Genomic DNA, 26,880 nt, shown 5'->3' on the forward strand with positions numbered 1-26,880 from the left:
CCGCCTCGGCCTCCCAAAGTCCTGGGATTACAAGGGTGAGCCACTGCGCCTGGCCATAATTATGGTTATTTCTATCTTACTCTTTTTTTCTCTATGCTGTAGTTTCCTCACTAAGATGTGTCTTATCTTTGTGGGCTTCTTATTCATAGGTACGTGATATTCACTATTTACTCAATTGAGGAAGGAGTTAATAAACTTTATCCTAGTGATATCCCATTTCCTTACCAAAATAAACTACAACTCAAGCAAAACAAAAACACCTAATTCTGTGATTCCTGGTAGCTTGTAACTGAGAGGTTCTGCAGTCTGAATTCAGGAAGGGGAAGCTGGAGGAATTCAGGACCTCTTAAAGAAAATATTTTCAAAGTTGAAATGTTGGCCTAACTATTGTTCTTAACATAGTAACATGGTGTTTGATCTGATCTACAATTGTGTTAATTATACATTAATTATAAATACAGCTCATATATATAAATATATATGAGAATGTTAAGTTTTGCAGGCAAAAGACTTGCAGTTTAAACTCAATTTATTGAATAAATAATGTTGCTCTGGGCAGACGAGGATTGTCGAAAATATCTACACTATAGGAATGGCTATGAGAATAAAATATGCCAATAAAATATGTTGCTGGAGAGGGGAATCTATAAGATACAGCATTATTCTTTGCTGGCCATAGTGAAGCTATACACACATTCCTGACCATATTTATGCAAAGAGAAAGCTAGAACACCATGAACAGTTTTAATAAATGAAGTCCCATTAAAATTTTAAAAATCTGATTAAACTCTGAATTATGGTCCTCCTGTTGAACCTGAGGTATCCAACTGTTAAATGCCCTTTGGTAGTAGTATAGGTTTTTTCTCTAATAGATAACTTTTAAATTTACAGCTTTTAAAGAGTTGCTGTCTTTTATGATCTTTCAAATTCTTTTTTTTTTTTTTTTTTTTTTTTGAGACGGAGTCTCGCTCTGTCGCCCGGGCTGGAGTGCAGTGGCCAGATCTCAAGCTCACTGCAAGCTCCGCCTCCCGGGTTCACGCCATTCTCCTGCCTCAGCCTCCCGAGCAGATGGGACTACAGGCGCCCGCCACCTCGCCCGGCTAGTTTTTTGTATTTTTTAGTAGAGACGGGGTTTCACGGTGTTAGCCAGGATGGTCTCGATCTCCTGACCTCGCGATCCGCCCGTCTCGGCCTCCCAAAGTGCTGGGATTACAGGCTTGAGCCACCGCGCCCGGCTGATCTTTCAAATTCTATCTTCTCCTCACAAAATTTTAAGTATGAAAACTACAAGGTAAAGTCCCACTGGGAAAAAACAAAGATCTCTTGCTAGAAAAATTTCCCATACTCATGGGGTTTTAACAAATGGCTGGCTTATTTTGGCTATTTGGTTATTTTTACAGTACAAAAAGAAAGAAATACACATATCTGTTTAGAACTTGGTCCCAGGGGATTCTCCTAAGCAGTATTTTTTCCATAGCTGTAATTTATCCTCGGCCTGAAGATAGGTAAGGCTTATTTACAGAAATAAGGCTTATTAGGAAAGGTTTATTTCTAATTTACAGAAAAGGTATCCATAAGAAGGTTGGATTTTCCCAAGACTAGCGCCAGTAAGTCGTGGAGGAGAGCAAGACGCAAGGTCTCCATTACTTTTCATGGCGTGTCTATCTACGTACGCACACATGTACCATGCACAGAGCAACGAGAAATATACACATACATCCATATACACGGATAGCCCCAGCAAAGGCAGGGGTAAAAATCGGACACTGCAAAACATAAATTTAAAAAATCAAACCATCACAAAGCACCTAGAGCTTTGTCTTCCCTGGTGTTTTATGAAGAGCTTCAAAGTCCTTAAGAAAAAGTAAAGCAGCATTTGGGTTATACGTAGATCGCTTAGGCTACGTGAGACCTGGGGGTTAACTTAAAACTCCGGCGCATGTGTCGCAGAGACGAGGCAAAGCGCGCCTCCAGACACTGACGAGGACGCCCTCCGGGCCGCCGTCAGCCCGCGCCCCCGAGCGCCACGCACCCCACGGCGGTCCGGCACCCTCAGGCCCACAGCGGTCCGCGGAAGGGAACCAGCGCGGGGCCAACGCGCGCCACCGACTCACAATCGAGGCCGCACTCCGGCTGACGTCACCCTCTTTCGACCCGCCCCCTGAGCCCGGAATGAGGCGGCCGCTCATTGGCTGCGCCGCCGGCGGCCTCGGGGCCAATGACAGGGCGGCGAGCGTCTGGGTCCGGCCTTGACGTTGTGCCGCTCGCCGCGGGGTTTATTTGGCTCCGGGTCCCTCGGCTGCCGCCATTAGGGGTCCGCAGCCCCGCGGCCGCCTCCCACACCTCACTGCCCCCGCCCCCCGGGGCTCCCCAGCCTCCGCGCCTCCTCTCCGCCCCTCTACCCCGGCCTCCGGCAGCCAGGAGCCGCGCGCGGACCCGCGGAGACCATGTCCTGACTGAGGGGAGAAGGCGGAGGCGGCAGCAGCGGGGCGGGCGGCGGCGCGGAGGGAGGCGGAGAGGGGACGGGCTCGACTCGTCGCCGCGGGCTGCGCGGGGAGTCGCCGCCGCCGCCGCCGCCGCCGCCGCCGCCAAGCGCCCGTCGGACGGGGAGGAGGAGCAGGAGCTGGAGGGGGAGCCGCCGCCGCCAGGTAACCGGGCCCTGGGGGGCGCCCCACCGCGGCCTGCCGGGTCCCTCGCTTCCAGGCGGCGCCCAGGTTGCTGGGCCTCCCGGGCTGCCCGCCCGCCCGGCACCCCGGGGGCGGCCGCGTCGCAGGCGCGGGGAGGGCAGGGGCCCGGGCCGCCGCTGTCGGCCCTTCCATCTTAGGCGCTCCGGGTGCGGGGACGGCCCAGGGGCTGTGGGAGGGCGGGTCCGCCCAGCTTGTTTACCGACCGCCGGCCGGCCGCGGCTGGACGCCGTGCGGGTCCCGCCGCCGCTCTTCCGCCAGATTTCCCCACAACTTCTTTTCCTGCCGGAGACGGGTTAGCTAGTGGGGTTTCGGTCCCATTCCGCAATAGGCCGTAAACACTTGGGTCCATCGCCACAAGTTGGTTCTGGTCTCCAAACTTGTGTTTCAGTCCCTCGGCCACTTGCTTTCCACCTCCTGCGGTGGCCTCCAGTTGCCATTTCTAGGAAAATAAAGGTGGGGGACGACGAGGCGGGTGGGGAGGAGGAGCTGGAGCTAGTGGAAAGATTCGTCTACCCCTTCTGTTCTAAGTAACGAGTGTTCAGTGCAAGGATCTGTTTCTTCTCTGCTGTGGTTTGGTGCGGGTCATTTCACAGACAAAAGAACTGTAGTGAATGCTGGCATTAAGCGCAGGGAACAGGCAGTTTAGGTTAAGCCTGGAAGTTTGAACCGGCCCATTATCTTTGAGGTACACTGGTGTTTTGAAACTCTCTTGCTGAGAATTGTGTATTTCCGTCAGTTGATTACCCTTTTCTATAACTCCGTAGACTGTCGATTTAAGCGCCGCCCCATTTTACCAGTATTTTGGTTTCACCGTGTTTATGATGATGTTAATAAATCTAATATGCAAAAATACCGTTTTAGGAACACAATTCGAGTTTTTTTTTTTTTGAGACGGAGTTTCGCGCTTGTTGCCCAAGCTGGAGTGCAGTGGCGCTATCTCGGCTCACTGCAACCTCCACCTCCTAGGTTCAAGCGATTTTCCTGCCTCAGCCTTCTGAGTAGTTGGGACTACAGGAATGCGCCACCACGCCCGGCTAATTTTGTATTGTTAGTAGAGATGGGGGTTTCTCCATGTTGGTCAGGCTGGTCTCGAACTCCCGACCTCAGGTGATCCGCCCGTCTCTCGGCCTCCCAAAGTGCTGGATTTAGGCGTGAGCCACCGCGCTTGGCCTGAGAGAAATCTTTAACTGGGACCTATTCTGTAAAGAGTGATTTCTTTACCTGTGTGTTTTAGTTAACATCACTTGTGCAGTATCCAGCAGTACCCCTGTTTTGATCAAACATGGATGACTCAGTGTACAAAACATAAACCAGGGGAAACCATAAGGAATTTTGATCTCGCCTTGTGCCAAGGCTCTTGGGAAAGTCATCTGAACTATGGGAGAAATAAAGCTGGATTTTGTCTCCTTGTTATTATTTTGAGTTAAATGAAGTAATTCTAAAAAAATTTAGAATCCTCTTGACTTTTGGCTCTAAAGGTAGGCAGGCTCTTTATACTAAAATTTCATAACATTGTTTTTATTGGGCTGTTGGGGGTTTACGAGATAGTAGGACAGTAATGACACATTTTGCTCTTTTGAGGAGGATGTTATTTGAATGTCATGAAGGATTTTATTTCTGTTGCTGTTTTAGCGCCTTTTATTAATGCCTCAGAGCATTGGGACACCCATTTATTTACTCTTGAAATGTGCTTGGGTATGATGAACTCATTCATAGTAATATATTTTAAGCTCGTGGCCTTGATCCATGTCTGTACGCTGATAGGGGTTATGGCATGTCACATTTAAAGTCTGAGGATTAACATAGTTTTGGAACTCATGATCCATTTGTACAATATTTGAGGGAAATTGCTTCATATGTGTAATTGATACAGTGAGAGCTTGTTCATGTGCTTTATAATAAATGTAAACTTTAAATGTGAATTACAGAAGTAGACCACTGACCTGGCCGGTGGCTCTTGCCTATAATCTCAGCACTTTGGGAGGCTGAGGCGGGCGGATCGCCTGAGGTCAGGAGTTCGATACTAGCCTGGGCAACATGGTGAAACCCCGTCTCTACTAAAAATATAAAAAAATTAGCTGCGCATGGTATCGTGTGCCTGTAATCCCAGCTACTCGGAAGGCTGAGGCAAGAGAATCCCTTGAACCGCGGAGGCGGAGGTTGCTGTGAGCCGAAATCGAGCCACTGCACTCCAGCCTGGGTGACTGAGCGGGACTGCATTTGAAAACAACACAAAACAAAAGTAGACCACTATTAATTTGGTTCAGGTTTTTTTTTTTTCCCTCCTCCTCCTCCTTTTTTTTCTTGAGACGCAGTCTCGCTCTGTCGCCCAGGCTGAAGTTCAGTGGTGCGATCTTGGTTTACTGCAAGCTCCGCCTCCCGTGTTCACGCCATTCTCCTGCCTCAGCCTCCTGAGTAGCTGGGACTACAGGCGCCTGCCACCACGCCCGGCTAAGTTTTTGTATTTTTAATGTCACGGGGTTTCACCGTGTTAGCCAGGATGGTCTCTATCCTCCTGACCTCGTGATCTGCCCTCCTCGGCCTCCCAAAGTGCTGGGATTACAGGTGTGAGCCGCTGCGGCCAGCACCCCCTGCCTTTTTTTTTGTTTTTGAGACCTAGTCTCATCACTCTGTTGCCCAGGCTGGAGTGCCGTGGCGTGATCTTGGCTCACTGCAACCTCCCCCTCCCGGGTTCAAGCGATTCTTTTGCCTCAGTCTCCCGAGTAGCTGCTGGAATTACAGGCGCGTGCCAACACGCCCGGCTAATTTTTGTGTTTTTAGTAGAGATGGGGTTTCACCATGTTGGCCAGGCTGGTCTTGAGCTCCTGACCTCAAATGATCATCTACCTGCCTGGGCCTCCCAGAGTACTGGGATTACAGGCGTGAGCCACAGTGCCTGGCCTGATTTGGTTCAGTTTTATTATTTGGGCATTGCTGCTTGCCTCTTCCTTTCCAATAATATTCTCTTGTATCTGGGCTTTGTATACTTATCCTCTCATTGATTTGGTATTTGATTTGGAATATTTGTGCTCCATTTATGCTTCGGGTAAATGCTTGCACATTTCAACACTCTTACCCCTCACATCACAACATAAGGACTTACAGAAAACTCCTTTATACAGGCAAAATAAAGTTCAAACTTCTTGGTGTGGTGGTCAAGTTTCTCTGTAGTCTGGCACTGATCCATTCTTTAGTCCTAACTCTAATTTCTTTGAGAATCCCTAACTCTAGCCACACTAACTTGCTTGTTGTTCCTATGAAGTCCTTCCTCTTGGCCTTTCTTTATGCTATTCTTTCTGTTTGAAATCCTCTCTGCTTGTATTCATGGAGACTGTGTTCTGGGCCAAAAGAGGTCCTGTCTCTAGAGAAGTCTTTTTTGACTACTTTAACCCCAAGGGCTCTATTCAGTCTTCTCTTGTGTGAGACTTTCTTTCCTTAGAATATGCTAGCCTTGATTTCAGTATGTTTCTATTTTGCTTCCCAATTAGTGTTTTAAGACCTCTGCCAAATGGGTATAATTCTATACCCAGTATCTATCTGTGGAGACAATATATTCAACACTGAAATATGGATACATGGTCTGACAAAGTATTTTTGGTTATAGAGGTATTCTAGGATATGCAGTTTGTACTGTAGTTGGTGTTTCTGGGACTTTGATGGTTTATGAGACAAATATTTGAAATTATGGCTGTCTCTTTAAAAATTTGGTTGGTATGTTTATATCTATTATCGCATACTTCTTTGCCTATAGAGGATGTTCGACATTTTGATAGTGTTTGTGTCATTAAAATAAAAATTAAATATCATGTTTTTCTGGTTTACTTCAGATTTGGGTCTGGGGCAGTTACTTGGGTCTTGGATGCTAAGTTTGGCCATTCCATATTGTATGGAGGTAACATTTAGCATCATGGGAAGGAGAAAATCTGTAGCCTCAGTTTGTATTCTTAACCTCACATGTTGGCAGCATGTGTCACTGATGATAAGGCAGATGAGACAGGAGAATATGTGATTCACTACTGCTACCTGTCAACAGTCTTGGATGAAAAATTAGCCGGTCCACAGGATTTTTGTATACCAAGGATAACACATGTAATTATGTAGTACATAGGTGAATGCTGATGCATTTGGAAAATAGTTGTGTGTGTTTCTCTTGTGTGAGTAGGAGATATGGTGTTTTATGGGTACACAGTCTCTTGACACTAAACCATCTTGACTTACCTACTGCATCTATGTGGAAACTTGTCCTCTTTCTCCAGTTCAGTAAAATATTTTTTCCCTTGAAATTGATTTTTAGAAAGTATATAAAAACTCATTTTTTCAAGTGTCAGAAAGCTTTTAGCATCATCGAAGTTAAAATGACTGTTCATAAACTTTTCAGAAATACTAGGCATTTTTACTTAGGCTACTAGATTTGTAAAAGGCATTTTCATAGAATTACACCAGTGATTTCACTACCTGAAAAATCTGGATCCGTAAGCATTCTTTGCTTTTTGGAAGGGTGGTATTTTGGTTAATTCCATGAAGTTTTTGACAGGAGCCCTAAGTTTGAATTTTAAAATGGGGGTTGGCCAGGTAAATTGAATATAAAGTTGATATTTTTTCTGCTGCCTAGTTAATTAGATTAAACAAATTTTTTTTTGAGACAGGGTCTTGCTCTGTCTCCCAGGCCAGAGTGCCGTGCTGATCATGGCTCACCAAACTGTCCTCCCACCTTAGCCTCCCAAGTAGCTGGAACTACAGGTGTGCACCATTGTGCCTGGCTTTTTAAAGAAATTTTTGTAGAGACAAGGTCTCCCTATATTGCCCCCAGGCTGGTCTGAATTCCTGGGCCCAGCCAGTCCTCTTGCCTTGGCCTCCCAAAGTGCTGGGATTTATAGGCATGAACCCCTGAGCCCAGGTTAGATTTTTTTTTTTTTTTAATAGGGTCTCACTGTTTCCCAGGCTGGAGTGCATGGCATGATCACAACTCACTGCAGCCTTGGCTTCCCAGGCTCAAGCTATCCTCTCACTTTAGCCTCCCCAGTATCTGAGACTACAGATGCATGCCACCATGCCTGGCTAAATTTTTTTTTTTTTTAGATGGAGTCTCTCCCTGTCGCCCAGGCTGGAGTACCATGGCACGATCTCTGCTCACTGCACCCTGCACCACCCGGGTTCAAGCGATTCTCCTGCCTCAGCCTTCAGAGTAGCTGGGGTTACAGGCACGTGCCACCATGGCCAGCTAATTTTTTTGTATCTTTAGTAGAGATGGGGTTTCACTGTGTTGGCCAGGCTGGTCTCGAACTCCTGACCTCATGATCTGCCTGCCTCAGCCTCCCAAAGTGCTGGGATTACAGGCATGAGCCACCGCGCCCGTCCTTGCCTGGCTAATTTTTGTGTTTAGTTGTGGTGAGCCACTGCGCCCGGCCCTAAATATTTTAGTAATGAAAAAACTACTACCCAGGTGTGGTGGCATGTGGCTGTAGTCACAGCTACTTGGGAGGCTGAGGTGGGAGGATTGCTTGATCCCAGGAATTCGAGTCCAGCCTGGGTATTAGTTTGTTTTCACACTGCTATAAAGAACTACCAGCCGGGCGCGGTGGCTCACTCCTGTGATCCCAGCACATTAGGAGGCCTAGGTGGGTAGATCACAAGATCAAGACCAGCCTGACCAACATGGTGAAACCTCGTCTGTACTTAAAACACAAAAATTAGCTGGGTATGGTGGCACGTGCCTATAGTCTCAGCTGCTTGGGCTGCTGAGGCAGGAGAATTGCTTGAACCCCGGAGGCAGAGGTTGCAGTGAGCTGAACTACATCTGTAACTCCAGCACTTTGGGAGGCTAAGGCGGGTGGATCACGAGGTCAGGAGTTCGAGACCAGCCTGGCCAACATGGTGAAACCCTGTCTCTACTAAAAATTCAAAAAAATTAACTGGGCATGGTGGCGTGCACCTGTAATCCCAGCTATTTGGGAGGCTGAGGCAGGAGAATTGCTTGAACCCAGGAGGTGGAGGTTGCAGTGAGCCAGGATCGTGCCACTGCACTCCAGCCTGCCTTGGAAGAAAAAAAAAAAACTCCCTGAGATTGGTAATTTATAAAGAAAAGAGGTTTAATTGACTCACAGTTTCTCATGGCTGGGGAGGCTTCATGAAACTTTTAATCATGGTAGAAGGCGAAGAGAAAGCAAGCTCCTTCACAAGGCAGGAGAGAGAGTGAGCGGGGGAAGTGCCACGCTTTTAAACTATCAGATCTCCTTAAAACTCACTCAGTATCACAAGAACAGCATGGGGAAACCACCCCCATGATCCAGTCACTTCCTGCCAGGTCCCTCCCTCGACACATGGGAATCACAATTAGCGATGAGATTTGGGTGGGGACACAGAGCCAAACCATATAGCTGGGCAACATAGCAAGACCCTCTCTCTTACAAAAAAAAAAGAATTTTTGTTATTTTTGTTGTTCACATATTGAGGGCAAACTGTCCCCCTCACTCCTGAACTAACACACCCCAGTTTTGATTTTTCATCCTTTGTCAAGTCAATTTTTAATGTGGGTGGTCTCTTTTTTTTTTGAGACGGGGTCTTGGTATGTTACACAGGCTGGTGTCAAACTCTTCAGTTTAGCTGATCCGCCCGCCTCGGCCTTCCAAAGTGCTGGGACTGCAGGCTTGAGCCTCCGCTCCTGGCTGTAATGTGGGTGGTTTTAATTCATATAAATAAAAAATACTTGAATGCATAAGATACTAATTGGAATCACTTGCATATCTTTCCAATTTTTTCTAAAAAAAAAAGCAGCTTCATTGAGGTGTATTTCATATACAATAAAATTCACCCCTTTAAAATAAAATTCACCGCTTTAAAGTATACAATTCAGTAGTTTTTAGTATACTTATAGAGTTGTACAGCCATTACCAACCACTATATAATCCTGGAACATTTTCATGACCCCAAAAAGAAACTCTACTCATTAAGAAGTCATTTCCCCCTTGCCTCAGCTCCTGGCAACTACTAATCTACTTTATCTCTCTAGATTTGCCTGTTCTGGATATGTCATAAATGGAATTGTACAATATACGACCGTTTATGTTGCTTTTTTCATTTATAATGTTTTCAAGGTTTATGTTGTGGCATGTGTCAGTACTTCCTTCCTTTTTATGGCTGGCTAGTATTCCATTGTATAAACAGCATTTTGTTCATTCATTGATTGATGGGCATTTAGTTTTTTTCCACTTTTTGGCTATTATGCTGCTGTGAACATTTGTACAAGTTTTTGTGTGAATGTAAGTTTTTAGTTTTCTTGGGTATATACCTACAGATGGAATTGCTGGGTCATGTGCTAATTATGTTTAACCTTTGAGGAACTTTCTGCCTCTTTTCCAAAGTGGTTGCATCATTTTACTTTGTTTTTAATTTGAGACAGAGTCTCACTTTGTCTTTCCAGGCTGGAGTGCAGTGATGTGATCTCAGCTCACTGCAACCTCTGCCTCCTGGGTTCAGGCGATTCTCATGTCTCACCTTCCTAAGTAGCTGGGACTACAGGCACGCACCACCATGCCTGACTAATTTTTGTATTTTCAAGTTGTATTTTTTTAGTAGAGACGAGGTTTCGTTATGTTGGCCAGGTTGGTCTCGAACTCCTGACAGGTGATCCGCCTGCCTCGGCCTCCCAGAGTGCTGGGATTACAGGCGTGAGCCACCGCACCCGGCTCATTTTACATTTCTGCCATCAATGTAAGTTCCATTTCTCTACATCCTAATCAGCACTTGCTATTGTCTTTTTTTTAAAATTGTAATTCTAGTGGAATGGCATCTCCTAGTTTTTATTTGCATTTCCCTGATGACTAATGATATTGAGCATCTTTTCGTGTGCTCATTGGCCATTTGCATATCTTGTTTAGAGAAGTGTTTATATCAAGTGTTTTCCTCATTTTTCATTTGGGTTATTTATCTTTTTGTTAGTGATTTTTTGCAAGAGTTCTTTATTCTGGATACAATTCCCTTACCTATATTTGCAGATATTTTCTTCTGTCTGTGGGTTGTCTTTTCACCTTCTTTATGGTGTTCTTTGAAACACAAAAGTCTTAATTTGATGAAGTCTAGTTACCTATGTTTTCTTTTGTCACTTGTGCTTTTGCCTAACCCAGGGTCGTGACAATTTATGTTTTCTTCTAAGAGTTTCTTAGTTGTAGCTCTCAAATTTAGGTCTCTGATCATTTTGAATTGAGCTTTGCGTATAATTTGAGGCAGAGGTCCAACTCAGTTTTTTTGCATGTGGCTGTCTAGTTGTCCCTGCACCATTTGTTGAAATACACTTAGTTTTAGCAGTGCACAGTCATGTATAGCTTAAATGTTCTGAGTAATGCATTGTGAGGTGATTTTGTCATTGTGCGAACGTCATAGAGTCTAGACAAAACCTACATGGTGTAGCCTACTAGCAGTAGGCCATGGGTTGTAGCCTGTTGTTCCTAGGTCATAAACCCTGTATAGCATGTTACTGTATTGAATATTGTGGTGTTTTTCTAACACAAAGGTAAGTGTTCATGAGTGTAAACGTAAACATACAAAAAGCACAGTAGAAATATAACGTAAAATATTAAAAAAAAAATAGTGCACCTATATAGGGCACTTACCATGAATGGAGCTTGCAAAACCGGAAGTTGCTCTGGGTGAGTCAGTGAGTGAGTGATGAATGAATGTCAAGGACGTACTATACACCACTCTAGACTTTTATGGACAGTGAACACTTTGGCTACACTAAATTTATTTAAACATTTTTCTTCAAAAATAAATTAATCTTAGCTTATTGTAACTTTTTAACTCTAAATTTTTAATTTTTAAAAAAACTTTAGACTTTTGTAGTAACACTTAAAACACAAACACATTGTGTAGCTGCACAAAAATATTTTCTTTCTTTAGATCCTTACCTTCTAAGCTTTTTTCTATTTTTAAGCTTTTTTTTTGTTAAAATCTAGGACACACATTAGCTTAGTCCTACACAGGGTCAGGATCATCAGTATCACTGTCTTCTACCTGTACATCTTGTCCCACTGGAAGGTCTTCAGGGGGCAATAACATGCATAGAGCTATCATCTATGATAACAATGCCTTCTAGAATACCTCCTGAGGGACCTGCCTAGGGCTTCTTTACAGTAGACTTTTTTTTTTCTAAAGTAAGTAGGATTAACATTGTAAAATAACAATCAAAAGTATAGTAAACTGGTAACATACTTATTATCATGATCAGATATTATGTACTGTATATAATTTTACATGCTACACATAGCTAGATTGCCAGCACAGTAGGTTTGTTTACACCAGCATCACTACAAACGTATGAGTAATGAATGTGTTGTGCCATGACATTATGATGGCTTTGATGTCACAAGGCAAATTTTTCAGCTTTGTTATGTAATCTTATGGGACCACTGTCACATATAGTCTGTCTTTGATCGACACATGGTTATGCAGGCCATCACTGTAATTATTCTCAACTGTAAGTTGATTTATTGCAAGGCAGGATTCCCTGGATATATGAAGAAATTACCCCTATTCTGCAGCAGAAGGAAAGGGTCTCTCTTAGTGTTGCACAGTAAAAGGTGGAACAATACACTTGTGTGTGGAATTCTGAAGACATCACTTCTGTGATTTTTAAACCACTTCTAAATCCTTTCCTCTTTTGTTTTTGGTGGGTAATTACTGTCACTTTTTGGTATTTAATTGAGCTAAAGTTTATTTTTAAACAGGAACTAGTTCAGTTTTCAGAACTAGCTAAACTTTTTGTGGAATACTGTCTTTTGATAACAGCAGAATATTAAGTTTCTTTTTATTGACTAAATGATTAATAAGCAATGGTTACATGCAGATACTGTTTAGGGACATAATGAATTTTTCACAGTTGAGTGTTAGAAACAAATCATAATCCAGTAAATTAAGAACTATTTTAGAAGTTTGTTTTGAAGTGGTAAAAAAGGAATTAAAGGTCTGGCGCAGTGGGTCATGCCTGTAATTCCGGCACTTTGGGAGGCCGAGGCGGGCGGATCTCTTGATGCCAGGAGTTGGAGACTAGCCTGGCCAACGTGGCGAAACCCCATCTCTACCAAAAATACAACAATTAGCCTGGGCATGGTGGCACATGCCCGTAATCCCAGCTTCCTGGGACACTGAGGCATGAGAATTGCTTAAACCTGGGAGGTGGAGGTTGCAGTGAGCTGAGGATCGCATCACTGCGCTCCAGCCTGGATGATAGAGCAAGACTGTCTCGAAAAAAGAAAAAAAGTAAAAGGACTATATTTAGCATGAGATTGATGTTGGTCAGGGTGGGCTTTACTGAGGTGGGAACATTTGAGCTGGTCCTTGATGGAGGAGTACCAGATTTCTAGGTATATAAAACTGGGTAAGAAGGGGAATAGGAGTAGGCAAGCGTCTTGTTACGAGTGAAGGCATGGAGACATGAAAATTACATGTCATCTTTAGGGACTAGCAGAGGTTGCGGTGTAGCCGAAGCATGCGAATGAGGTTGGAAAGGCACTCCTAGCACTTGATCCTCACCTTCCCCCCGGGGCTGGGAATTAGAGGGGAGGAGTGATCTCCATAAGTGTGGGTCATCTTTACAGATGTGAAGAGCCATTACCCATCCCTCCCCAACTGTGCAACTGTAAGTGTGTATTGGGAAGATATGTCAGGGATATTTGTGGTATATATTAGAAGTGTTGAAGGCATTGTTTTCATAGAAATTATTTTAGCAAATTTTTTTTTTTTTTATTGGGCATCTGCTGTGTGATTTGAAGTTGCTTAGGATTTTCTGAAAGATTACATAAAATACTGTTGAAAAGATGATTGCATATAAAACATAATGTGTTCAATATTAAGTGTGTTAGAAAGCACATATACTAGATATTGGGATACACCTGTGAACAAGACAGTCTTTGCTGTAATTGTGTTCTATTTACACTCAAGTGTGGAGAGACAAATGCAAAAAGAAATGTCAGATAGTGATAAGTGCTATGCAGAAAATTAAAGTAGGGTGATGTGATGGAGAATGCCTGAGTGGTCAGAGAAAATCTTTCTGAGGAGGTGACATTTAAACTGAGATCTCAATGACAAGAATGACATGTGGAAAATCTGGGGAAATAACATTCTAGGCAGAGGAGATTTCTAATACAAAGCCCCTAAAGGGAGAATGATCTTGACTTGTAAAAGGAACAGAAAGAAAGTCACCTTATGTAAAAATTTGTAAGAAAAGCTGGGGAGTTTTAATTTTATTCTCTGTAAGGATGGCGGATAGAGTGGAAGTGCTATATCACTTAATCTCGGCAGTAATCGAAGTGACAAATAGTGGTGGCTTGGAATAGGGGTATAGCAGGGGAGTCTAGAGTGAAGCAAATTTGTGGGGACTTGTTTAGGAGGTAGTATGAGTGGTAGCTAGCTAGTCTGTTTTGTAACCTGATAATCTTGGGCAATGTGTTTATAATCATGGAATGTTGTGGTGCATTAGCGAGGGGGCACTAGAGTCAGAACTGGGGTTCACTTGCTAGCCTGTGACCCTAGATGAGATGTTTCACCTCTCCTGAAGGCACAGATTCTTTTTTTTTTGTGACGGAGTCTCACTTTGTCACCCAGGCTGGAGTGCAGTGGCGAGATCTCGGCTCACTGCAGCTTCTACCTTCCGTATTCAAGCAATTGCCTCAGCCTCCTGAGTAGCTGGGATTACAGGTGCACACTACCACACCTGGCTAATTTTTTTTTGTATTTTTGTTAGAGCCGGGGTTTCACCATGTTGATCAGGTTGATCTCGATCTCCTGACCTTGTGGTCCACCCACTTGTGCCTCCTAAAGTGCTGGGATTACAGGTGTGAGCCACCGCACCTGGCCGACACAGATTATTATTCATAAAAATGGAGGCTGGGCGCCATGGCTCATGCCTGTAATCCCAGCACTTTGGGAGGCCGAGGCGGGTGGATCATGAGGTCAGGAGTTTGAGACCAGCCTGGCCAACATAGTGAAACCCTGTCTCTATCAAAAATACAAAAATTAGCTGGGTGTGGTGGCACACGCCTGTAGTCCCAGCTACTTAGGAGGCTAAGGCGGGAGAATCACTTGAACCCTGGGAGGCAGAGGTTGCAGTGAGCTGAGATCTGCCATTGCACTCCAGCCTGGACAACAGAGCAATACTCTGTCTCAAAAAAAAAAAAAAAAAAAAGGAGATGTGGGGTACTTTAGGAGGGAAGGTACCTGAGTATTCAGTGAAGTTAGTGTTCTTTACCTAAAGCTCCATACAAAACTTAAGTTGATGTTATGTCAAGCTGACAGGTGTTCATGCTATTAATTATAGGACTTGGGTTTTGAAGTGATCAGTTTTAGCTCTCCACTTAAAGATAAGTAAGTCATTATTGTCCCTATTTTTTCAGATGAGAGGCTTGGGTCCTAAGGATTTGGCTAGTATTTCAGATGTAAGAGAGGGAGAGGGACTCAGACTCACGTTTTGGAAGTGCAGTACATTTCCTTCCTTCTTTTCCTTCGTTTTCCTTCGTCTTTCTTTCTTTCGTGGACTCTCGCTCTGTCGCCAAGGCTGGAGTGCAGTGGTGCAACCTTGGCTCACTGCAGCTGCCTCCTCTTGGGTTCAAGCAATTCTCCTGCCTCAGCCTCCTGAGTAGCTGGGATTATAGGCACCCACCACCACGTCCAGCTAATTTTTGTATTTTTAGTAGAGGTAGGGTTTCACCATGTTGGCCAGGCTGGTCTCAAACTCCTGACCTTAGGTGATCTGCCTGCCTTGGCCTCCCAAAGTGCTGGGATTACAGGCGTGAACTACCATACCCGGTCCGGTACCTTTTCATGTATGTGAGAGAACTAGGTATAAATAGCAAGAGATGAAACTGGTTTTCTGTAGTAAAGTACATTTCTATGCTTTAGTGAAAGATAATATATTATTAAAGGGAAATATTGTAGGATATTCTTGATATATATATTTGGAAGAGTAGCTGAGAAGATACTTAAAAGATTAATTGTGGCTGTGTGCAGTGGCTCATGCCTGTAAACCCAGGACTTTGAAAGGCTGAGTCGGGAAGATTGAGGCCTGGAGTTTGAGATTAGCCTGGACAATGTATGAGACCTTGTCTCTAATAAAAATTTAAAAAATAACTTGGTGTAATGGTGGGTGCCTGGAGTCCCAGGTACTCTGAAGGCTGAGGTGAGAGGATCGCTTGAGTCTGGGAAGTTGAGGTTGCAGTGAGCCGTGATCATGCCACTGCACTCTAGCTTAGGCCACAGAGTAAGATCCTGTTAAGAAACAAAAACTGGTTGGGCGCGGTGGCTCACGCCTGTAATCCCAGCACTTTGGAAGGCCGAGACGGGCGGATCATGAGGTCAGGAGATCGAGACCATCCTGGCTAACATGGTGAAACCCCGTCTCTACTAAAAATGCAAAAAATTAGCCGGGTGTGGGGGTGGGCGCCTGTAGTCCCAGCTACTTGGGAGGCTGAGGCAGGAGAATGGCGTGAACCCAGGAGGAGGCGGAGCTTGCAGTGAGCTGAGATCACCCCACTGCACTCCAGCCTGGGCGACTGAGCGAGACTCCGTCTCAAACAAACAAACAAACAAACAAAACAAAACAAAACAAAAACCAGCCATGAAGGGCTTTTTATGCCATCTTAAGGATATATATATAATTTTTGGAGACAAGATTTTGCTTTGTCTCTTGGCTGTAGTGCAGTGGTGTGATCATAACTCACTGCAGCATTGACCTTCCGGGCTCAAGTGATCCTCTCACCTCAGCCTTCCGCCTAGCTGGGACTACAGGCGTGTGCCACCATACCCGGCTAACTTTATAACAATGTTTTGTGAAGATGGAGTCTCACTATGTTGCCCAGGCTGATCTCAAACTCCTAGGCCTCCCAAGGTGCTAGGATTACAGCAGTGGTTCCTACCACTCCAGCCCTGTGTCCTTTTAAATACTTTCCATTATTATTATTTTTTGAGACAGAGTCTTGCTGTGTTGCCCAGGCTGGAGTGCAGTAGTGTGGTCTTGGCTCACTGCAGCCTCTGCCTCCCAGGTTCAAATGATTCTCTTGCCTCAGCCTCCCCAGTAGCTGGGATTACAGACGCCCACCGCGACTCCCGGCTAACCTTTGTATTTTTAGTAGAGACAAGGTTTTACCACATTGACCAGGCTGGTCTTGAACTCCTGATCTCAGGTGATCCACCCACCTCGGCCTCCCAAAATGCTGGGATTATGGGTGTAAGCCACCGCGCCCGGCCTAAGAATACTTTATTTTTTTTAGAGCAGTGTTAAGTTCACAACAAAATTGAGCAGAAAGTACAGAGAGTTCTCATATACCTGCTGCCCCCATGTTTTCCCCACTGTCTACATCATTCCCCAGGGTGGTATATTTGTTAACAATTAATGAACCAGCATTGACACATAATCGCCCAAAGTACGTAATTTACATTAGGATTCACTCTGTTTGTAGATTCTATGGGCTTTGACAAATTTATAATGAAAAGTATCTTTCATAATAGCACACAGTGATTTCACTGCTCTAAAACTCCTCTGTGCTCTTCTATTTATCCCTTCCCTCTAACTCTTGCAATCCACCTGATCTTTTTACTGTCTTCATGTTTTGCCTTTTCTAGAATGTTGTATAGTTGCAATCATTCATTATGTAACTGTTTCAGGTTGTCTTTCACTTAGTAATATGCATTTAAGGTTCCTTCATGTCTTTTTGTGGATTTATAGCCCATTTGTTTTTAGAGCTGTATAATATTCCATTGTCTGAATGTGCCACAGTTTATCCATTCACCTACTGAAGGACATCTTGGTTCTTTCCAACTTTCTGCAATTAGAAAAAATTTCCCACACTATACGGGTGTAAAGGTTTTTTTTTTTTTTTGAGATGGAGTCTCGCTCTGTTGTCCAGGCTGGAGTGCAGTGGTGCAGTCTTGGCTCACTGCAGCCTCCGCCTCCTGGGTTCAAGTGATTCTTGTACTTCAGCCTCCCAAGTAGCTGGGTCTATGGGTACCTGCCACCACACCTGGCTAATTTTTTGTAATTTTAGTAGAGATGGGGTTTTACCATGTTGGCCAGGCTGGTCTTGAACTCCTGACCTCGAGAATCTACCCACTTCGGCCTACCAGAGTGCTGGGATTACAGGTATGAGCCACTGTGCCTGGCCAAGATTTTGCAGTTATAAATGAATCTGCTGTGAAATCCATGTGTAGATTTCTGTGTGAACATAAGTTTTCAACTCATTTGGGTAATTAGCAAGGAGTGAGATTGCTGTATCACATGACCAAAGTACATTTTTGTGAGAAACTGCCAAATTGTCTTCCAAAGTGACTGTACCATTTTGAATTTCCACCAATAGTGAATGAGAGTTCCTGTTGCTCCACATTCTTGACAGCATTTGGTAGTGTCAGTGTTTTGGATTTTAGCCATTCTAATAAGTATGTGGTGGTATCTCATTGTTTTAATTTGTAATTACCTAATGATGTATGGTGTATTTTTGTATTTTTAGTAGAGACAGGGTTTCACCATGTTGGCCAGGCTGGTCTTGAACTCCTGACCTCAGGTGATCAGCCCACCTTGGCCTCCCAAAGTGCTGGGATTATAGGCGCGAGCCACCTCCCCCGCCCCCGCGTTTGAAAAGATGTTCAACATCTTTTCATATGCTTATTTACCACCTATATATATTCTTTGGTGAAGTGTCTGCTCAGATCTTTTGCACATTTTTCAGTTGAGTGGTTTTCTTATTGTTGAGTTTTAAGAGTTCTTTGTATATTTGAGATAACAGTCATTTATCTTTTGCAAATTTTTTTTCTGATTTTTGGTATTCTCATTGCCTTGATAGTGTCTTTCACAGAGCAGAAGTTTTAAGTATCAGTGAAGTCCAACTTAATCAGTTTTCCTTCTTTTTTTTTTTTTTTTTTGAGATGGAATTTTACTCTTGTTGTCCAGGCTGGAGAGCAATGGTGCAATCCCGGCTCATGCAACCTCCGCCTCCCAGGTTCAAGCGATTCTCCTGCCTCAGCCTCCTGAGTAGCTGGAATTACAGGTGCGCGCCACCACACCTGGCTAATTTTTTTGTATTTTTAGTAGAGACAGGGTTTCACCTTGTCGGTCAGGCTGGTCTCAAACTCTTGACCTCGTGATCGCCTGCCTCGGCCTCCCAGAGTGCTGAGATTACAGGTGTGAGCCACCGTACCTGGCCGACAGAAATTAAATTCTGAATGAAGTAGCATGTTCGTAGTTCTTGCAAACGTCGTTTTATTGTTTAAATGCTGGATTGACGTGTATTTTTGGAGTTAATTGTTCCATTTCCATACATGTTTAAGAAAACTGGTCTTTCATCCAATTAGATTGCAGGTTCTCTGATCACAGGGACAGTGTTTTGTCTAGTTATATCTTTCCATATTTCTGAGCGCATGGTAAATCTTTGGTAAATGTTGCTCTAGGTTGTTACATTAGTTTTGTTTGGAATTGTGATTTAAGGTACCTGATTGACCTAGGATGTCTCAAACTGTGTAAAGGAGCTATGCTCTAAGATAGGTTCTAGTGAAGCTCAAGACTTATCTGTATTACTCCTCCTCACTTTCTTGTTATGATTGAGGAGCTGAAGTGTTCAGATAGAGTAAGTATGTAAAGAGCTAGAGCTCCTCCTGAGATGATAAGATGAACAGAAATAGCATTAATATTGTTTCATGCTAGATTCGACACAATATAAGTTAACTTTTTTCTTCTAGATCTTCTTTCCTTCTAGTCAGTGGATTGCTAATTGTCTAGTGGTTTAAAAGAAAACAGAATATTAGAGTTGTAACTTTTATTACAGTTTTTTCTAATGTAGCCTTGACAGATTAAAATGAATATTTAAATTTGTTATATTTTGAAGACTTAGGTTTGGTTGGAATGAAGTTAGTTGTAGCTGTAGAGGGTTGTCACCTCAGTTAATTAAGGCATAGTGCTGATAAGGCCAAGGTCACCCTGGCAGGTGTTATTTAATTTTACTTTGTCCAACTTATCCACAAATTCCTAGGAAGTGTACAGTATGTTTAGTTCAAATCTACTCATTTGATACAGATGCTATAGATAATAGTGACCTCTTTTTATAGGAATGCCAGCTCATTTTTGATATCTAATTATTGATTATTTACATACAATTTCACACTAACTTAGGACTTTTAGAAGATAATGATTGCAAAAGATTTGTACTTGTGTTATTGTCATAGCTAGATTTGAATAGTTAACCAGTGTATGGGTTGCCACAGTGCCAGGTTTGTTTTAGGATGGTAGACTTTCAGAGCAGTGACGAAAGGAACAAACTTTTATTGAACAGTTTTGTGGCTCTTAGTAGTCTAATCCCTTCAATTTGTAGATGGGAAAACTGAGGCTCAGAAATACGAAATTTTGATTAGGAATTCAGTTTTGGACATGTTAACTGTGAGATACTTGTTAAACATTCAGATTGAGATGTCAGGTGGGCAGCTGGTTTTACAAATCTTGAGTTAGGGGAAAGATCCAACTTGGAGATACAAAATTTTAAATTATCACCAAATAGCTGATATTTAAAGCCCAGGGATTGACTAAGGTCCCCAGAGTAGTTAGAGGTTAGAGAGAAGAGGACCAAAGCTTGGGGCACTTGGCTTTTTAATTCAGAAACATAAGGAAGCCAACAAAGAAGTTTGAGGAAGAAAAGCTACTGAGATTGGAGGAAAACCAGGAGAATGTCTTGGAAACCATGTTAGAACAGTATGTTTAATTGTGGATTATAGAACCAGAGAGCTTCAGACTAAGTCATTTAACAAATAATTTAGTGCTTGTTGTATTTTGCCTAAGAGTTCTTTTTATTTCAAATGCTGAACTTGTAGAGGCAAAAGTGTTTAATAATTTTGGGGATTCAATTACAACTTACGTATTTTTTAATGGGGCTAGAATGTGAAGGTGCTGAAGTCACTGCTTGCTGTGTAATATTCTAGATATTTGTTGATGTAGTTCTATACTTAAGTATGGACCTAACTGGTGTGTTACAAAATGAGGGAAAAACAAATGTAATAGGTTTTGCTCAGTTTATAATCTGGTCAAGGATATAGGAAAACATAATAAGTGTATCAAACATGAATCTTAGTCCGAAAACTCAGATGGAAAGAAGGTACCACATTTGCTTTCTTTAAATTAACTTGATTTGAATACTACTTCTTCGGCAAGAAATTCAACCTCAGTCATCCTTGGGGCTCCCTCTCCTCATGTTCTTGGAAGGCCTGGTGTCATATGGTTCAGATTTTGCCTGCATTGGTTATAGTATTGTCTTCCATTGTCCTCCACAAGGTTCCATCAGGTTCTGTGGCTCTGCCACCAACTGTGGGCCCTAGTGCCTGTGACTTGACACCTAGTTTATATCTAGCAGACACTTTTTACTGAGGTCTTGCTGCCATGGAGTTGATTCCATCCTCTCTAGAATTTCTTCTGAGATTGCTCACAAGGTCTACTCCTTTCTTTCATCGAGTCGTTCAACATGGTCTCTTCTTGGGTTTTACTAAACACAAGGTGCTGCTCTACCTTCCGTGCCACTGGAATCTCTGAACAAAGGGTTTTGAAAGCCTGGCTGTTTGACTGGAAATCGAAGGGAGGGATGGAAATAGAAGGGTGTGAGTGACATAGGAAAAACATGAATTAGTGTTCCAAAAACTAGCCCCAAGAGGAAATATAAAGTGCCAAATGTCAATAAGTATGGTTGCTTGGAGTGTGCTTGGAGTGATTTGAAAACTTCATGAAGATGAGACTTGAACTGAGCCTTAAAGAATGTAGAATTCATTATAAATGATGGTGTCTGTTGTGCTTCTGTATCTAAGGCAGTACCTTCATGTGTATATTGTTGGGTGGTGGTGACACATGCATGAGTCAGGGGCGTGTGTGGCATGTTTGGGAGTGAGTGTGTGGTGTGTGTGTTTGTTACAGGAAGGAGATGAGAGTTTCTGCTGTTGCAGAAGAGCCTCAGAAAGAGAATTGTGGAACAATCAGCTGGATGGATTTAGAAAGGGAAGATGCTTACAAGGCTTTGATAGTAGTTCTGACCTGAACTGGAAAGGGATTGATGGCAGTGGGAATGAAAAGGCAGTAATTGGGTAGAAACCGCTAGAAAGAATCTGTGGGGAGAAGGCAGAATTTAAGGTGATTCTGAGTTCTCTGCTGGGTGCAGAGGTATTAATAGTGTCATTAATGGAAACTGGAAAAGTCAAGATAGAAGTGTGTTGTGAGAAGAAGATAAGGAGTTAAATAGATGATTTGATAACCTGTTGGAGCCCTGAAATGAGGTTAGATTTGTAGATAAAGGGTTTACCATATCATTGATCTTCACGATCCTGCTCTAGACTGGTTGTTTTTCCTGTTGACTATTGTGAAGAAGACAGTGATGAAAGAATAACTGATGAGAAAAGAAGAGATGAGTATGTGCGATATTTTGGCTTAAGTATTTAAAACTTTTTTATTTACAGAAATTTTATAATTCAAAATTACTTTGTAACATTTTAAAAGCCTGAAAATTTAGCATGCTTGGAAAATCCTTTTTAGTTTTAGCTTTCGTCTTTATATCCCTAAGACGTTCTCTGAGCATTTGTAAATCTCCACAGGTTTATATTAATAATCTCCACAGGTTTATATTAATAAGCTAATATTTATATTAATAAGTATAAATTTGTATTAATAAAGCTAATAAAAATCTTTAAGGCTGCTTTTTGTTGTTGTTTGAGACGGAGTTTGCTTTGCCGCCCAGGCTGGAGTGCAGTGGTGCAATCTCTGCTCACTACAACCTACATAGACCCCCCGATTCAAGCAATTTTCCTGCCTCAGCCTCCTGAGTAGCTGAGTAGTATAACTTCTCATCATTTGAAACTACTGGCAGTTGAGCTTATCTCCGTTTGTTAAGGCTGGAGTGCCGTGCCACAATCTCGGCTCACTGCAACCTCCGCCTCCTGGGTTCAAGCGATTCTCTTGCCTCAGCCTCCCGAGTAACTGGGATTATAGGCACCCACCACCATGCCCAGCAATTTTTGTGTTTTTGGTAAGATGAGGTTTCACCATGTTGGCCAGGCTGGTCTTGAACTCCTGACCTCAAGTGATCCACCCACCTCAGCCTCCCAAAGTGCTGGGATTACAGGCGTGAGCCATTGCGCCCAGCCGAGAATTATTTCACTTCTTCAGTTCTTCATATTGTTTAGTAGATGGTTGGGGAAATTTGTAGTGTAGCTACAATTTTGAGGAATTGACTTCAGTATAAATATAATTCTTATACAGTGTTTAGTATTGTTTCACAAATATTAAACATGACAGTATAAAAAATGTTCAATTACGTAAGTCCCTTTCCACCGCCTGCTATTAGTACATACACCATAATACTTGTGCACTCTTATTATTATCTGAATTGGAAAGTATATAATTAAAAACAGTTACGAATTTAGTACTTGTAAATTTAGCACTAGTAAATGGTTGATATATTTAAGAGACATTATTCATTCGACAGGCAGAGCTTGATGCACAAATGGATTCCTGGTCTCCTTGGTCCACAGGATGGAAACTGTTGGTATTGCATTTGAACCAAGGAATATTTGTCTTAAGAGTAGCAGTTTTGTCTAGTTCTCCTTAATGAAGGCCCAGATTATGTAGATTTTATTGTGGTTTTATTTTACCAATTAATTGAAATTTGAGTCCTTGGATAGAATTTGCAAATCTGCTTTGCATGCAGAATTAAACTTGTAAACTAAATTTACTTGGGTGTATGAATGTATTTAATACTTAAAGTGATATTTAGTAAGTTTTATTTCAAGGTAGAGTATTAATTTTAGAGCTGGCTACTTTGGAAATAATTTTATGTACTTTTTGGAATGTTTTGACATCTGGAAAAAGTATCCTCTGTTAATTTCTTCATAGTACTGCAAAAAAAAAAGACACACACACACACACACACACACACACACACTTCAGTTGATGTTATCCTTACTCTTTAGTTCTGTTTACTAATTACCACAGGTAGAAATAGCTGTCTCAGATAATCTTCAGTGAATTTTTTTTCTTTTTCTTTTGTGTTTTTGTTTTTTTGAGACAAGGTCTCACTCTGAGTACAATGGTATGATCATGGCTCACTGCAGCCTTAACCGCCCTGGGCTGAAGCGATCCTCCTGCTTCAGCTTCCTGAGTAGCTGGGACCACAGGCATGTGCCACCACCCTTGGCTAATTTTTGTATTTTTTTGAAGAGATGGGGTTTTGCCATGTTGCCCAGGCAGGTGTCAAACTCTTGGATTCAAGCAAGCCAGCTACCTAGGCCTCCTGTGCCGGGATTATAGGTGTGAGTGCCCAGCCACTCTTCAATAAATTTTACCTTGCAGTTGCTAAACAACATTCCTGCAATGTTTCAAGTTCCCTTAGAGTGAAGACTATACATCATTACATTTTTTTTCTTTGTTTTTCCTTGAGACAGTCTTGCTCTGTCATGGCAGGCTGAAGCACAGTAGCACAATCATAATTCACTGTGGTCTTGAACTCCTATGCTCAAATGAGCCTCCTTGGCCTCCTGAGTAGCCGGGACTATAGGCACAGGCCACTGCACCTGGCTAATTAAACAAGAATTTTTTTTGTTTGGACGGGCGTAGTGGCTCACGCCTGTAATCCCAGCTCTTTGGGATGCTGAGGCAGGTGGATCACTTGAGGCCAGGAGTTTGAGACCAGCCTGGCCAACAAGGTGAAACTCTGTTTCTACTGAAAATTGAAAAATTGGCTGGGCATGGTGGGATGCTCCTGTAGTCCCAGCTACTCAGGAGGCTGAGGCAGGAGATTCACTTGAACCCGGGAGGCGGAGGCTGCGGTGAGCCAAGATCGTGCCACTGCACTCCAGGTTGGGTGACAGAGCGAGACTGTCTCAACATCAACAAAAATTGTGTGTGTGTGTGTGTTTTTTTTTTTTCCTTTTTTGTAGTGATGGAGTCTTGCTATGTTGCCCAGGTTGGTCTTGAATCCTGGGCTCAAGTGATCCTCCCACCTCATTCTCCCAAAGTGCTGGGATTATAGACTTGAGCCACTGTGCTTATTATCTAATATAAGGCACATCTCTTAAAACTCTTGAGCTTGGTTTTGGTATTGCTCAGTTACCTGGATTTTCAGAGGTTGGTGGGCTAATTAGGCAGCTATCTGTCCATTATTTTACCAGGCATTTATGACAGTGATTATTTTTTATGGCAATTTTTGGTTTGTTTTTTAAATCAGCCTAGACATTTAACTATATTATGCCAGTATATTAGTTACATGAAGATTAGCTAAGATAACGTAAGGTTACGGGCTGTTTAGTTGGGCCTACAAACATAGTAAGACTTATCAAAACAAGTATGGATTTTGAATGTGAATATTTTAAAAGATATATTGAAATTACTTAGAGTAGCCCTGGATATATGTTCATTATGGATGGCATTTATCTTGTTAATAAGTTTCTACATGCTCATTTTAATTTTCGGTAGCATGAGCAAGTAACTTATATTTCGTTCCTGAGAAACTAAAAGAATCTGCCTGAGGAGTATGAAAATTGCCATTAAATCTGTATTGTCTACTTTCTGGATGCTTATATGATTATAGTTCTCTGCTCTTCCACACATTTTTGGGCTGCTATCAGGTTGTAAGTAATCATTATACAAACTAAATTTAAAAATTTAAGCAAGATAATTTTATATTCCTTGGATCAGGGAAAAAATGCAGTTGCTGAAGGTGGTTTCATAGCTAAATATAAGCAATTATTTTGCTTTTTCTGCTTTTTTGGATTTTATCATCTTTTCCCTTTTAGTAATAGAAGTAATACAGGTAGGAATTAACTTAGCACTGCCAAATTAATGGTAATATTAGACCTTTGTACACAGCACAGGATTAAGGTTATATAGAAAAATGTCTCATCCGTGTTTAATTTGGCTGACCAGCTCAGTTGATTAGCCAGTTTTATTGTTCTGTTAAATTAAAATTCTAAATATAGTTGTCCATTGTTCAAATAAATGAGTAGGGTTAAAATAGAGAATTGATAAAAATAAAGCCTTAAAAAACCTTTTAGCTAAAGTAGCAGGCTTCAAGTGAAATTCAGTTTTGGTCTCCTTTACAGGAATAGCTATTCACAGTCAGACAGAACCACTTATCACGTTTTGCAGTATCTCCTGAGGAAGTCAGAATCTGAGCCAGCATGAAGACGGAATCTTGTCTTCGATCTGATTTGCAAACCGTACTTTTATTCTAATCATGTGCAAGGTGGAGGTTATAGCGTGGGAACTAAAATCTTAGTAAGTGTGGTTTTTATTTTAGCTATTAAATAGTGTATATTCTTATAGTGATTTTTTTTTTCTTCTTAGCAGAGTTCACACTATAAATGGTGTATGGACTTGGCAGGCAGGAACATAATACAGTATACTTCAAAAGTGAAAGATTTAGGCCAGGCGCGGTGGTTCATGCCTGTAATCCTAGCACTTTGGGAGGTCGAGGTGGGTGGATCATGAGGTCAGGAGTTGAAGAGAAACCTGGCCAAGATGCTGAAACACCATCTCTACTAAAAATATAAAAATTAGCCGGGCATGGTGGCATGCGCCTGTACTCCCAGCTACTTGGGAGGCTGAGGCAGGAGAATCGCTTGAACCTGGGAGGTGGAGGTTGCAGTGAGCTTAGATTGCACCACTCCACTGCATTCCAGCCTGGGCAAAACATAGCAAGACTCCATCTCAAAAAAACAACAACAAAAAAGGAAAGATTTAACCCTCTAGGTTCAGGAAAAATCCCTGAGAAAGAGCAAAGCTTCTGTGCTCTGCCTAGGATTTCTTTCTCTTTCCTGCTGAAAAATAGGTGTTGGGATGATACCGAGTTAATAAAAGTATTTAAGAAAAGTGGCCAGTATCTAAATTCAAGCCATTAAAAAAAAATCATTAAATTTGTTATATAAGTTGCTTCATTTATGAATTAGTTGCCATTAAATTATGAAGTCTTTCTTCATTATAGTGTATTGTTAGCCCATTGTTGAATCCTAGGACTCTTTTAAGTAGTGTGAATATATTTTAAATATGAATTGAATTTTTTTTTTTTGTGGGGGGATGGAGCCTTGCTCTGTTGCCCAGACTAGAGTGCAGTGGTGCGATCTTGGCTCACTGCAACCTCTGCCTCCCGGGTTCAAGCAGTTCTCTGTCTCAGCCTCCCGAGTAGCTGGGATTACAGGC

At 42.5% G+C, this 26,880-nt stretch overlaps 1 protein-coding gene across 4 annotated transcripts in view; it reads left to right on the forward strand.

Annotated features, from left to right (window-relative positions):
• The first annotated feature begins 2,214 nt into the window (after positions 1 to 2,214).
• ZRANB1 (zinc finger RANBP2-type containing 1) overlaps positions 2,215 to 26,880 on the forward strand; it is a 71,385-nt gene continuing 46,719 nt past the window's right edge. Inside the window, exons 1-2 of one of the 4 annotated variants that reach the window (XM_015148410.3) lie at positions 2,242 to 2,648; positions 25,785 to 25,959. In XM_015148410.3, the coding sequence (XP_015003896.1) occupies positions 25,919 to 25,959 (41 nt within the window). In that variant the 5' untranslated portion in view covers positions 2,242 to 2,648; positions 25,785 to 25,918. Of the gene's footprint in view, positions 2,649 to 25,784; positions 25,960 to 26,880 lie in introns of all 4 variants that reach the window. The other 3 variants (XR_013398450.1, XM_015148412.3, XM_077947864.1) reach the window with 3 other exon arrangements.

Source organism: Macaca mulatta, chromosome 9 (assembly GCF_049350105.2).
Source record: "Macaca mulatta isolate MMU2019108-1 chromosome 9, T2T-MMU8v2.0, whole genome shotgun sequence".
NCBI lineage: Eukaryota > Metazoa > Chordata > Mammalia > Primates > Cercopithecidae > Macaca > Macaca mulatta.